Source organism: Populus nigra, chromosome 8 (assembly GCF_951802175.1).
Source record: "Populus nigra chromosome 8, ddPopNigr1.1, whole genome shotgun sequence".
NCBI classification, from domain to species: domain Eukaryota; kingdom Viridiplantae; phylum Streptophyta; class Magnoliopsida; order Malpighiales; family Salicaceae; genus Populus; species Populus nigra.
Window position 1 is genome coordinate 21,829,557 of NC_084859.1, and position 13,753 is coordinate 21,843,309.

The following is a 13,753-nucleotide window of genomic DNA, read 5'->3' on the forward strand; positions in this document are numbered from 1 at the left end:
TCATGACAATATTAAATATAAAAATTAATTAACTTTTCAAAAGAAAAGGCTAAGGGAGAGCACTAGAGACAAGAAAAAAATAAATAAATGGAAACAGCGTCGTATTGACATCGGCAAGCCTCCCCTCACTCTCCTGCCTGCCACCGTCCTCTCCTCCTCTGTCCATCAAATCTCTCTCTCTCTCTCTCTCTCTATTATATATATAGAGACACGCATATATATAATAATAATCAAATAAATAAATAATAATTGATTGATTGATTTATTTTCTCTCTCACAGAGACACACTGAGTCATGGAAGTAGAGAGGAGGAGCTTCTGCTTCTTCTTCTTCTTTTTAGTTTTTCCGGTTTTTTTTGGAGTGCTGTGTGGATCAGCATCAGCATCACCTCTTGTTCCTAAAAACCCTTTTCTTGGAATCCCTCCTCAAGGTCACTCCTCATCTCTCTTCCTTTTTCGATTTTTGTTTTGATTTTCGATTTGTTTGCTAAAATTTGTTATTTTTTTGAATGCCCAGATGAGAATTATTACAAGACATCTTCAAATACTATAAAATGCAAAGATGGATCCGCTACTTTCACCAAAGCTCAGCTTAACGATGACTTCTGTGATTGCCCTGATGCAACCGACGAGCCTGGTCTCTCTCTTAGATTACTTTTAATCCATTTTCTGCATCTCTCCCTTTTTTCCATCTATATTTCACGTCTTGTTATTTCCTTTTACGTTTCTCTTTTTGCTTACGTATGCTATTCCCTCCCTTTTTGGGGACAACAACAAAAAAATATATATCTTTACTTGTTTTGACTGTATATTTTGTGGGTGGATGGATGGATGGATGGATTGTAGGCACATCGGCATGCCCTGGTGGGAAATTCTATTGTAGAAATGCAGGACATGCTCCTCTTTTCTTATTTTCTTCAAGAGTCAATGACGGCATCTGCGGTGAGTACATAAGCAATATGTGTTTGTATTGTTATTATTTAACTCGTCCTCTGTAATTTGTATAATATCATAATGTAGATTGTTGTGATGGGAGTGATGAGTATGATGGCCAAGTTAAGTGTCCAAATACATGCTGGGAAGCTGGCAAAGTGGCTAGAGATAAGTTGAAGAAAAAGATTGCCACGTATAAGGAAGGGGTTGCTTTGAGAAATAAAGAAGTTGAACAAGCAAAGGCGGCGATCGCCAAAGACGAGGCTGAACTATCCAAGCTAAAGAATGAGGAGAAAGTGCTGAAAGGGCTCGTTCAACAGCTTAAAGGTATAGTTTTTTCTCTATGTTGTGCTGTCATACATCAGTCTGCTATACTTGTTACAATAGCGAAATATTATCACTTGTATTTCCAGAAAAAGATTTGAGCATAGACTGACATATCTTACAAAATATGTGTTTTTCTGTTTGTTTGTTCACGTGTCGGGCTAATTATTGTGTAAATGCTCTTCTGCTTCACCGCCCCATGTAGAGCTTAAAGAACAGATAGAGAAGGCAGAAGAGAGAGAACGTTTGCAGAAAGAAAAGGAAGAGAAAGAAAGGAAAGAAGCTGAAGAAAAGGCCACTGGGGAGAAAAGTGCCATTCAGAGGGAAGCTAACGAAGGACAGATTGAGGAGAAAATTGACAACCAAGACAAAGATGTGGAAAGTGCGCGTGATGAAATCGGTGTTTTGGATGATTCTCCTGCACATCAGGTCTGACTGAATGTGTCATTTCAATGCTCATCATTCATTAAACTTTAAGTGAGCATGCACACATGAAAACTCATAATTTTTCAACTTTGTTTAAAAGTACTTTGCTTTATAACATGTTCTAAAAGCATATGGGAGTGAATGTGATTGTCTGAAACAAGTAAACATACTCGTTGCATACCTGCTCAGCAATTCTTTTCCAAACATGATTACTCTGCTGATAAAATGACCAAATTAGCCCATATTAAACTTGAAAGATGTATCCAAAAGTTTTTCTATGCATTTGCGTGTTCATTACATATATTGATGCAGAAATTCTAAATTCACAAGCTTTTTAGAATTTTTTTTCTGAAGACATCAATTAGAAAGTGAGCTTGAAATATTGAAGCATGATTTGACAGAAAAGTGAATAGTTTTCTTCTTACTCTTGTAAAGAGGTTTTTCCAATAACCTTGTAGGTTCCATTTGTTTGAATGAGTAAGGTATCTATCCCCTATGTACACAATGCTTGCTGAAAGATACCCAGCTTGGTTTGAGGAAATTATATGTGCGTAACTCAATGCTTTAGCTAATGCTGTTTAAGTTTCATAACCTCTAATAGGATGTTGTGGACGAGTATGCTGATCATGGAGCTGAAGATGAAACTAGCGATGATTCCAAAATTGAAGGATCTCCAGTTAACAAAGCGGAGCAGGTAAAAATACTACGCAATTGTACACAATTTTTACTTCTTGAAAGTGGTGCTCCACTGCCATGCCAACTTAGTCTTTGACAAAAATACAATGTGCCATGCCTTGTTAATATAGCATGAGGGACAAGAGGATGAAGAGTCTGTCTCAACAAAAACTAAGGATGACTCTACACATGTGCATGAAATTAATCATGATGCTGGAAATGAGGTGTCTCATGATCAACCTATGGAAGATGTGAGTTTTTTGCCCCTGGATAATTGGAAAAGAAAGTTACTCTAGTGATACATATCATGTTCCCAAATTTTGTTAATTGGAAATTCATTTCTTAAGCTTTAGCTCTTCATTTGACCATGTAACCTAGAGTTTAGCACACTACTTGGCTGGCTTATTTACAATTTCATTCTAATGAGGGTTCGCCATGGAATTATCCTCTTCAGGGATATGTTTTGCACACCGTTCTTTCAGTTCTCTGAAATAAAAGTTCAAAATATACAACCCGTAGTTGGTATTGTAGTCTTGTAGTCAAACCAGCATCTTGGTGACACCTGTCATACTACAATAGGGTGTGAGCCAGCCATGGTGGTATCAGACTTGGAGCTCTCAGTCACTTGCCACGAGCAAAGCTTGTATTTTTGTCATCTATGTTTCACTTTGTAAACACAGTCATGTTTATTGTGGGGCTCCTTGTATGAGTTGCTAATAATCACACAAGACAGTGGTTTTGCTTGAGATGTCACTCAAAAGAAAAGGAGCTCATATATTCTATTTACTCAGAATTCTTTAAATTATTATGGAATTATATTTGTAGATTTCTTGCTGGTATTTTTTAAGAAGTTAAGTTTATTGCTGAGATTGCTTGTTTCACAGTACCTTTAGAGATGCCTTTTCCATTTTCTGTATTTTAAATTTTGGAACTTCTCTCGAAATTTCTTGATGTTTTGTAAATCTTAAATGATTTGCTTAGTTCATCATAATTCCACGAAGCTTATCATCCTGACAATTTTTGTTGGTTGCTGTAAATGCTGTCTTCAGGGGAAAGATGGATCCACTGATGCTGAAGGGTTGTCAAAGGAAGAGTTGGGCCGCCTTGTTGCTTCTCGCTGGACAGGAAATCCTGAGAAAGAAACTGAGGGAGTTAGTGATACAATGGACAATGACCATGAAGACAATGAAAAGATGGCCCAGGACACTCACGATGAGGAATATGATGGCTATGCTTCAGAAACTGATGATGACACTGGCAAGTATGATGATCCTGATGTAGAAGATGATATAGATGAGACTTATGAAGAGGATGTTCATGATGATGCTACTGCTTCTTATAAATCTGATGCTGAGGATGAAGTTGAATTTTCAGGTTTGCAACTGTTTGTTGCTACTGCCTTTTGTGCTCAGTTGTTTTCATTTAATGAGCTAATATTAAATACTAGTGTTGTTAGATACAACCTCCCCAGGTAATCCATCTTGGCTGGAGAAAATACAGCAAACCTTTAGGAGCATTCTACAAGCTTTCAAATTCTTCCGAACTCCAGTGGACAAATCAGGTGAATTTGAAGACACTTTGTTACTATTTTTATGTTGGAAATGAATGCATGAAAATCAGGTCATCTGTTACCTTTTGACTTCTATAGAGGCTGCTCGTGTACGCAAGGAATATGACGAGTCCAGTGCTAAGTTGTCGAAAATACAGTCAAGGATATCAAGTTTGACAAAAAAGCTAAAACACGATTATGGTTAGTACTGACAAGCTGTATGTGTATGCTTCTTGGTGGCGATAGCGGATTTCGGTTAGTTAACTGTGAAGGTTAATATTTCAGGGAAAGAGATGGAGTTCTATTCATTCTACGATCACTGTTTTGAGAGCAAACAGAACAAGTTAGCAACCTTACTTCTGCTAGTTTATATTCCTTTTATGTTTCATAACAGTTGCAGTTGTGATCATTGATTTATCTTACCTTTTGGCAATTGAAATTCACGCATCAGGTATGTTTACAAAGTCTGCCCGTTCAAAGAAGCTTCTCAGTTGGAGGGCCACTCAACAACTCGTTTGGGGTAATGTGTCCATGACTTTCTTTATGCTCTTTATCTAGCAGTCTCCCTGCTTCTTGCATATATCAAGGGATCATCTAGACGAAATCACATCATGCATCTTTATGCTTTATAGGTTTACATTGAGCATTTTGTTTATTCTTTCATTTAACCTGGATATCCATGTCAGAGATGAATGTAAGCATCTTAGCTGTCAATTAATACAATGGTGCTTTAAGTAATGTCCTTTTGGGTATTGATTAACTAACATGTTATTTAATTTTCTCTGTGCTTTTTTTTTGGTGTAAGGCGCTGGAATGAATTCGAGGATTCATACCGAGTTATGGTCTTTTCAAATGGGGATAAGTGCTGGAATGGACCTGATAGAAGTATGAAGGTACCAACAATTTCATGCTGTCATGAATAATTTTTTTGGAAGAATTCTGTGTTATAATTACTTGTGATTTTTTAAAAACATCCATAGTAAGTAAAATAAGGAAACGAGCAATCCAATTGCTACAAATGTGTTGAGCATAAGTCCAAGATACTTTGAAGAAGAAATTTTTTTACTTCATTTCATCTCATATCTCATGTTTTATTTCCTTTCTATTCTCTCAGTATCTTTAATTGCCAAGAAAACTGTTACTGAAAGTGAAACTGATACTAATATGAACTTGTGTAAAAAAGAAACATGTAAGATAATTTGTTTTTTCCATTTCATTAAATTCACATTTATACTGGTGTCAATATTTTCTTTTGACCTAAACATAAGTGCTACAAGGCAAATAGATATAGAATTTAACGAAAAACAGACTCCTTGCCTTGTTTTAATACCTGCAATTTTGTATGTCCTATTACAGGTCAGGCTAAGATGTGGATTGAAAAATGAGGTTACAGATGTAGATGAACCAAGCCGTTGCGAGTAAGGACCTCTCGTTCTGTCTCTCTTGTGTGTGATCATATGCTTTCTATTGCTCCCTAACTCATTAAGCTTGTCATGCAAGGTATGTGGCATTGCTATCTACCCCAGCACTTTGCATAGAAGAAAAGCTCAAGGTAATTTAATATATTTAAGATTGAAACTCTTACTTTTCTACATTGAACATTCTGATGAATTGGGTGAATGCTGAAATGTGACAGGAGCTGGAAAATAAACTAGACTTGATGAACAAAGAACAGCCACAGAGCCACGATGAACTTTAACTTGTCTGGATGAGCTTACTGCAAACATTCTAGAGGATTCTGACTGCGCGGATATTGATCTCCTGAAAACTCATCCATTGAATTTTGAAATATTTTGGAAGTCACCCAGGTTATTTGCGTTGGTAGTTTGAGTAATTATGAGCAGTATTATAAGGATGCTCACGATTTTTTTTCTATTCTGGAGCATGCCTTAGTGTCACATGTCTAATTCATTGTGACGGTTGGGTTGAGGCATGGGAGCATTCAAGACGAAGTCCGGCGAAGATGAACTGATTATAATATGATTGATATTGTAACACTGTATTGAACCAAGTTTAGATTATCACTACAATAATAATATGGACAGTAATAGAAAACATTTTTGTTGTCGGCCTATTTCTTTCTTTATAATAGTTTTTTTTTCCTGGGTCATGGGAGTGCCAAAATTCATGCAATCATATAAAAGGCGATGCTAGTGGATGACTTTAGACGTCTGAATGTAATAAAAATTCTGATGTTTTTCGATAATACACCAATTTAAGTATGAATAAGCGATCTATATCATCTAGAATTCAAATGAAAGGAACTCGATTGAAGAATATATTGATGATTTATTTGAGAATCATTCAAAGGAAAAGGGAGAGGGAAAGGTGGCAGAAGCAGAGATGGTTTTGTTCTTGGGTCACCAAAACTTCTGAGAGCATGACTGACCTAACAAAGGGCAAACTAATGCTCTACCAACGTCCAAACCAAACAGTGAGGAAGGAAGCGAGGAAAAGAAATGAAAGGAAAGGAAGTGGTGTCTTGTTGCTCAAGAAATATATATCATGTAGCAGCGTTGCGCTACTTTTTTTTTTTATCTCTTCATTTATAAACAATAATAATAAGAAGAACAACCATCAATAATTTATCAAGTATTTCATTTCCTACATATAGTTCTGTTCTTCTCCTTTTCATTGTCCTTCTGATAAAGAAATGATGATCAGCAACGGAGCAGAGGCATCAACAGCAGCAGTAGTTATGGAGAAGAGGCCAAATGCTAAGACTGTTTGTACGCTGGGACCCGCATCAAGATCTGTCCCCGTGATCGAGAAACTCTTGAAGGCTGGCATGAACGTTGCTCGCTTCAACTTCTCTCATGGATCTCATGACTATCATCAAGAAACGCTTGATAATCTTATGGCCGCCATGGTCAATACTGGCATTCTCTGTGCTGTCATGCTCGACACCAAGGTCCTCTCACTCTCTTGTTTCCCTTTAGTTTTTTATTTTTTTCCTATCTGGTTCTTCATTTCTTGTACCTTATTACATTTATTTTTGTCTGATTCTGCTGATATCTTTGTTTATTCCTGAAAGTGGATCTTTTTGTTTGTCTGAGACTGATTTTATGACTATTTTCCTTTCTGATCCGGATTTCTTGGGAGGCTGTGTTTAATTGTCTATTTGATTCCTTGCAATAAGGTTTTGCATGCCTGCCTTCCTTTTGTTGGTTGTAATGTCTGTTTCTTCCTTGTTATATTCTTGGCTTTTGTACCGTATATCACCATTCGTATCTTTTTCTTTCTTCTGATTTTGGGGTAAGCCAAAGTTCGGAGCTTTGGTCCATTTGATTTGGAATTTTCCTTTTTCTGAGCTCAAATCTGTTTTCCTGTTTTTGGGTTTTCAGAACTTGTGTTGAGACACCATTTTTGTACCTGTTTATTTCAGTGTTAAACCAAAAACACGAAGGAAATATTACTTTGCCTTTAGTTTCGCTGCAATAAATTTCTCTCTTAATCTTCATAAATCGAATAGGGTCTGGCTATTTCTACGTCAAATTTTAGGAGTTTTAAGTCAGTCTCCTTTATAAAGATTTATAGATCTAGAAGACGCTTATTCTGTCATTTTGTTCCCAGGGACCAGAGATTCGTACTGGGTTCCTGAAAGATGGGAAACCCATCCAGCTCAAACAGGGTCAAGAAATCACCTTATCAACTGACTATAGCTTGAAGGGTGATGAGAATATGATTTGCATGAGCTACAAAAAGTTGGCCGAGGACGTGCAACCTGGAATGGTGATACTTTGTGCAGATGGAACAATATCATTTACAGTATTGTCATGTGACACGGAAGCTGGTTTGGTTCGATGTCGCTGTGAAAATTCTGCTGTTCTTGGTGAGAGGAAAAATGTTAATCTCCCAGGAGTTATAGTGGATCTTCCAACCTTAACAGAGAAGGACAAGGAAGATATATTGGCTTGGGGAGTTCCCAATAAAATTGACATGATTGCTTTATCTTTTGTTCGAAAAGGCTCAGACCTTGTGGAGGTCCGGAAGTTGCTTGGAAAGCATGCTAAGAACATCCTTCTCATGTCAAAGGTGTGTTGATTACATTAGATCCTAAGAAAATTTCTGTTCTACCTGCTTTTATTGGTAATCAGAACCAAGCATTCAATTAAACATTCGTTCAAGTGAATTTTTGATATTTTGCTTGGCTTGAGTATGTATCGGTTGATATTAATCGTACTTGGAGATGGAATCCATGCGAGGAACCAGTAGAAAAGGTCACTATCTGCCTTTAAATTTTGAGCAAGTGCCTACAAAGGGATTGTTTTAAACACTTACGTTCACGGCAATGTAATGCCACTCCAGCAGTATAGAACAGCATTCCACATGATGTTGTAAAAATATACTAGAGTGCCATTACAAATGGATGGAGTGGCATCATTAACACCCTTATCTTTGATGCTTAGATGGTTGCTTTCTGATGTTTTGTTGTCATTCTATTTTTCCTTTGAAACTTTTTTGGTAGGTTGAAAATCAAGAAGAGCGGCAAACTTTGATGATATTTTAGCAAATTCAGATGCATTTATGGTGGCTCGCGGTGACCTTGGAATGGAAATCCCAATTGAAAAAATTTTCCTTGCACAGAAAGTGATGATCTACAAGTGCAACATTCAAGGAAAACCAGTTGTCACTGCAACACAGATGTTGGAGTCCATGATGAAGGCCCCGCGGCCAACTAGAGCAGAAGCCACTGATGTTGCCAATGTAGTTCTTGATGGTACTGACTGTGTGATGCTGAGTGGTGAAACAGCAGCTGGAGCTTATCCAGAACTTGCTGTTCAGACCATGGCCAAAATATGCGTAGAAGCTGAAAGCACGCTGGATTATGGAGATGTCTTTAAAAGAACTACGAAACACTCGCCAGTGCCCATGAGCCCATTAGAGAGTCTGGCCTCATCTGCTGTTAGAACAGCCAATTCAGTACAAGCATCTCTTATATTGGTCTTAACAAGGGGAGGAAGCACTGCAAAACTGATGGCAAAATACAGACCAGGCCTGCCCATTTTGTCTGTCGTCGTCCCTGAGATTCAGACCGATTCCTTTGATTGGTCATGTAGCGATGAAGCTCCTGCAAGGCACAGCCTTATATTCCGTAGGTTGGTACCAGTTTTATATGCAGGATCTGCTAAAGCTTCTCATGCTGAGACAACTGAAGAAGCTTTGGATTTTGCCCTTCAACTTGCCAAGGGGAAGGGTCTATGCAGGACTGGGGATCCTGTGGTAGCTCTGCATCGGGTTGGAACTGCATCTGTCATCAAGATCATAAATGTGAAGTGATGTTTGAATACACTGACCTTTTGTTCTACTTTCATTTTTGGGAGGTCTCATGAATCAGGATGAAGGAAAAGACACTGCTAGTATTTCCGTTCTGCTTTCCTTTTCCTCTAACCTTTTCTCTAGGAACGAAAGAAACTTTGGTTATTATTTACATTGTTTTCTTGAGCTCATGGTTTGAAGCTTATATCCTCGAACAACAATTTGGTTGCTGGGAATTTTGATCTTGTAGAACCCTGTTGTTCATTTTTGTCAAGCAACCAAATTGTTTTGTCGTATGTTCTACGTTGGCATGCGGAGCTTGCCTCCAAACTCTTAAAGTACTTGGACGTTCATGAATCCATTTCAAGCACAAGAAATCCTTGTTTTTGTTGTTTTATTCAGTGTTTGAACTACAAGTTGGTATCTATCTTGCATGAGTTATTACGACATGCTGGCGTGTCTGAATATTTCAAGAGTTAACTGTAAATTTGCTTTGGGATCCGTCCCCAAAAGAAGATTTTTCTATACATTCTGGAGAGGTTCATAAATGTCACATGGAAACAGAATATAAGAATATTCAGCAAAGGACAATTCACATGAGTTTGACGTATGAAAAAAAGAAGATGGTCCAAGCGTGTAATCGAAGTGGTGGACCAACTCCATGTCTCGGCCAGATCTTTTAGCCTGATAATCCACCCCATTATTTTATTACTACGTGCTTAGCACAATCAGCTCAAGCAACGCTGACACTGATGTAATTCGTATATAAACCTTCAACAAGTCACACTCAGCCCTCTATTATTAAGAAAATGGAGGGGAATTGTTATCTACTTCGTCAAGTCCAACATGATTACACAAGTGATCAAACCAACACGCCTTGCAAGCAGCTTGTAATTCATTCATGCGAGTCACAAGCCACATGGCCCATCTCAAGAAGTCTTTAGCCCCGTTTGATGTACTGGACAACGGAACAAATTGATGCTTTTGATATCAAATATACTGTCTACAAAGAGCCTGGTCTATATCATATGGCTCCCTCCTTATCGTGACTACCAATTCAAGCAAGAAGAAACTCCACTTTCAACATTAACAAACAGCAATAGCCTTGACGTTAAGCCATTCATTCATTGGGCTAAAGAAAGCGATTCACAGTAGTCCCCTCACTCAGTTGGGGGAAAGAAAGCCAGTGCAACTATTGAGCCATTCAAAGTAGTTTCGGAAATAATATACAGATAGAAGAGCCAGGGGAAACAACAGAAATATAAACTTCTCCATGAAGGCAAGAAAAAAAAAATCTACAAAAACCAGAGTGATTAAAACACAATTTTCAGTAAGTAATATACTATGTACATAAGCAGGCAGCACATTCAAGCAACAAGAAGCTAATATAGCGACTTCAGAAAATATACTCAAACTCAATTCTCATCTGTTTGAGAAGCACCTCCTGGTGCATTTGAGGAGGATGCTGTTGAGGATGGATGGCTTCCACCAGGTTGAGAACCAGATGAAGATGAAAACAAGCTATTGAAAGGCCATGGAAAGGAAAACCTTCTCCCATTTCCACTTCTTCCTTCCCCATCTCCCTCTTCAACATTAATTCCATAACTAATATTACTTTCACTGTTAGTGCTTTCACTGTCCCTCTGATCAAAGGTATTTCTAGATCTCTCAGAATCAAGCTTGGACTCGTCAACAGGCAACTGATGCCTGCAAACTGGACAGGAACTATGAAGCTCCAGCCATGGCAATATACACCCACTATGAAACTTGTGCTTACATGGCATTTCCATTGCCTCGGCACCAATCTCAAAATCATCCAAGCACACCGAACACTGCAAAGGCTCCTTAACAGTTACAGTAGGCAATGCCTCAATGGCTTCCTTTTGAGCTGGTGGAGTTCCATATCTATTAGGATCATTCTCTGCCAAGTGCTGCAATAACAAATCCAAGCCAGGTCCAATGACATAATCACCGAATGACCCAATTGCATTTTGATTCTGGTTTTGAACATTGTTTGAATCATAAGAACCCTGAACAATGATACTTTGATTAAATGGATTGATCAAAATGACACGCTCTCTTTCCCTGTTCATATCCCTAACCCTATCCCTATCCCTATCTCCTTCCAAGTTCTCGGATTCAGATACCAAAATTCCAGCACGAATTCCTTGAAGCAATTGCAATATTGTAGCCGAGTTTCTTCTGCTCCTCCTCCTCCTCCTCATGAATGATTCTATTTCACGCTCAAATTCTGGTTCTCCTGCATGGTTTGCTTCACCATCATCATTGCCGTCCTCATCTTCTTCATACTCCACCCTTCTAAGCCTTCTACGGCGATGGGAATTTCCCACCATGCCAAGCAAGATTGGGGCCCAAAGGGAGAGGGCATGATCAGATCCAAATTCAGAGTCAGGGACCTGATTATCCCCAGTGCTATCAATCATATCTTCAATGAAACCATTTTGGCAAAAAGGGCATTTGATCTCAACTCCCATGATGGGATTTACCATTTGAGAGCACATATGGCACCAGTAGCGTGCAGCCATTGTTTGTCCCCCCTCCCCTCCTTCACCAACAAACACAACCACAACCACAACTATCCTCTTGCTGTCCTTGCCACAATCAAAGCAGTACATTAATACATCAAATAAAAGAAAGAACCAAATCAGCATCCCAATCTCAAATTCACACAGGAACAAAGTAAATGAAAAAACAAAAAAAGAATCATTTCTTTCACAATGCACAAATCTAACACATAAACACCAGCACAATACATAATTCTCTATAGGACAGAGCTCATGGTTTAGCAAACAAAACCACAAATTTCAAGATCTAGAAAACAATAAAATAATATTGATCACTACCAGATGAAAAGTTAGAATTTTGAAAGAACCCATCAAAAAATTGAAATGAGAAGATTAAAAAGGTTTCATCTTTGAAAACAAAAACAAAAACAAAAACAAAAACAAAATTGTTGAGACAGATCGATCCCTACAATACAAGATGGTCAAACAAAAAGAAGACTATAAAGTGATGTCCTTACAAATGAAAAAACCAAGGAAAACGCAAAATTCTCCTTTCAATCAACACCTTAAAGTATGTGGTCTTGTACTCTACTTCTTCAAGACAAGATGATGATTTAAGAAAAAAATATGAGCAAGAAACTGAAGACGCTTTTATGAGGAAAAAACAATAAAAAGAAAAAGGGTAGGTGGAGGGGGGGGGGATTTATATAAAGGGTACAAATTTATGAGGGAACGGGAGCAGAAAGATCTGGAAGCATGGAGAGCAGGGAAAAGGAGCACAGACAAGGAAGTTCATAGAATTTGACCAAACATCTCATTATCTAACAAACATTCAAATCATCTAACATAGGATAGTATATGATATTAAAAGCAAACCATTTCACTTTGACACGCAAATACAAAACATAAACACACATCATATTTCTATATTAGATCGATGCATGAAACACAGAAAGATTAGAGCTTTGTACCTGAAGTTCTTTGCTTTATTATTATTATTATTATTGTTTTGGATGGTAAAATTTGGTGGAGAAAACGGAGAAATCACTCTCTGGTTATATTTTTATTTTTTGGTGGAGAAGAGGAAAGAGAGGGCTGACAGGGAAAGGAACCAAAAAATAAAAACAACCAAGAAGAAGAAGAAGCGAGAAAGAGCTACCTTAGATTCCCATTTGCCAATTTACCAGTGCCATACTCGACAGACACGGAGAGGACCACCCAACCAATCTCTCTTTCTCTCTCAATCATTCAAATATGGCGAGGTTAACGGCACCATTCATCCTTTTTACTCTTCTACTTTGTGTATTTCATCCTTGTACTAACTTTTTATCAATTGAGTCCTTGTGGCTGAGGTTTAGCTGCTTGAAATTTTAAAAAATAAAAAAATATAGTGTATTTAAAAAAAATATATATTAAAAAACAATTATTAATACCACGCTTTCAAGTATAGAATTAAACTGCAGGCCCTTACCTTCTACACACTGCTGATGCAATTAATGATGAAAATGACTTAATTGGAATCATTAGATAAGAGTAGGTAGGAGGATTGATTAGTTAACGCAGCATTAATGACGGGGAAAAGAATAACCAAATCTTTTTATAATCTATTTGCTTGGAAATGTTTGTATCTTTGGTAACAACAATCTGTATCAATTATACCCTCTTTTCTTTTCTTTGATCTCGAATTAAAATCATTTAAAAAACATACAAGTAAAGTAAGCATGGCTTTAGACCAATCCGGTTTGGATACCAAAAGGATTTGATCTTAAATAAAGTTTAATAGGAGGGCTAAATTGTAAAAGGGCAAAACAATCTGTATCAGTCATACCCACCATCAACTCTCTTGCCTCGAAGTGAGCTTGGAGTATGTCAAGGGCATACATACGAGCTGGTGATGGGCTCGTGTGGGGGAAACCTGGCTGGATTTTCACCTTTGTTCCTATGAGCATGAACAGGTATCATTGGGGTTTCTTGAACCAGAAGCACAATTCAACTGTTTGCGATCCCTGAAGCCGAGAAAACATCTAAACCAAACCTCTCTATACAGATATCTCTAATCCTGA

General features: G+C 37.8%; 2 protein-coding genes and 1 pseudogene across 7 annotated transcripts; 2 read left to right on the forward strand and 1 right to left on the reverse strand.

The window, feature by feature from the left end:
• The first annotated feature begins 117 nt into the window (after nucleotides 1-117).
• Nucleotides 118-5,980, forward strand: LOC133701814 (glucosidase 2 subunit beta-like). Of its 3 annotated transcripts, none has more exons than XM_062125922.1 (16): nucleotides 118-430; nucleotides 517-636; nucleotides 846-941; nucleotides 1,020-1,259; nucleotides 1,462-1,685; nucleotides 2,284-2,376; nucleotides 2,489-2,608; nucleotides 3,407-3,731; nucleotides 3,805-3,918; nucleotides 4,006-4,107; nucleotides 4,192-4,249; nucleotides 4,358-4,426; nucleotides 4,712-4,799; nucleotides 5,263-5,324; nucleotides 5,407-5,458; nucleotides 5,543-5,980. In XM_062125922.1, the coding sequence occupies exons 1-16, from the start codon at nucleotides 295-297 to the stop codon at nucleotides 5,603-5,605; spliced, it is 1,962 nt and encodes a 653-aa protein (XP_061981906.1). In that variant the 5' UTR covers nucleotides 118-294; the 3' UTR covers nucleotides 5,606-5,980. The 3 variants fall into 3 exon arrangements, with proteins under 3 accessions (XP_061981906.1, XP_061981908.1, XP_061981907.1); XM_062125923.1 differs by having other exon boundaries at nucleotides 119-430; nucleotides 3,814-3,918; XM_062125924.1 differs by lacking the exon at nucleotides 2,489-2,608.
• A 478-nt stretch (nucleotides 5,981-6,458) lies between these two features.
• On the forward strand, nucleotides 6,459-9,562 carry LOC133701672 (pyruvate kinase, cytosolic isozyme-like; annotated as a pseudogene).
• Nucleotides 9,563-10,310: 748 nt separating this feature from the next.
• Nucleotides 10,311-13,004, reverse strand: LOC133701673 (E3 ubiquitin-protein ligase SIRP1-like). 4 transcript variants are annotated; one of them, XM_062125689.1, is made up of 2 exons: nucleotides 12,850-13,004; nucleotides 10,311-11,772 (listed from the first exon to the last, which is right to left on the reverse strand). In XM_062125689.1, exons 1-2 carry the CDS (start codon nucleotides 12,936-12,938, stop codon nucleotides 10,581-10,583), a joined length of 1,281 nt encoding a protein of 426 aa, XP_061981673.1. In that variant the 5' UTR covers nucleotides 12,939-13,004; the 3' UTR covers nucleotides 10,311-10,580. The 4 variants fall into 4 exon arrangements, with proteins under 4 accessions (XP_061981673.1, XP_061981674.1, XP_061981676.1 ...); XM_062125690.1 differs by having other exon boundaries at nucleotides 10,311-11,777; nucleotides 12,662-12,927; XM_062125692.1 differs by having other exon boundaries at nucleotides 10,311-11,777; nucleotides 12,850-12,868.
• Between the last annotated feature and the right edge of the window lie 749 nt (nucleotides 13,005-13,753).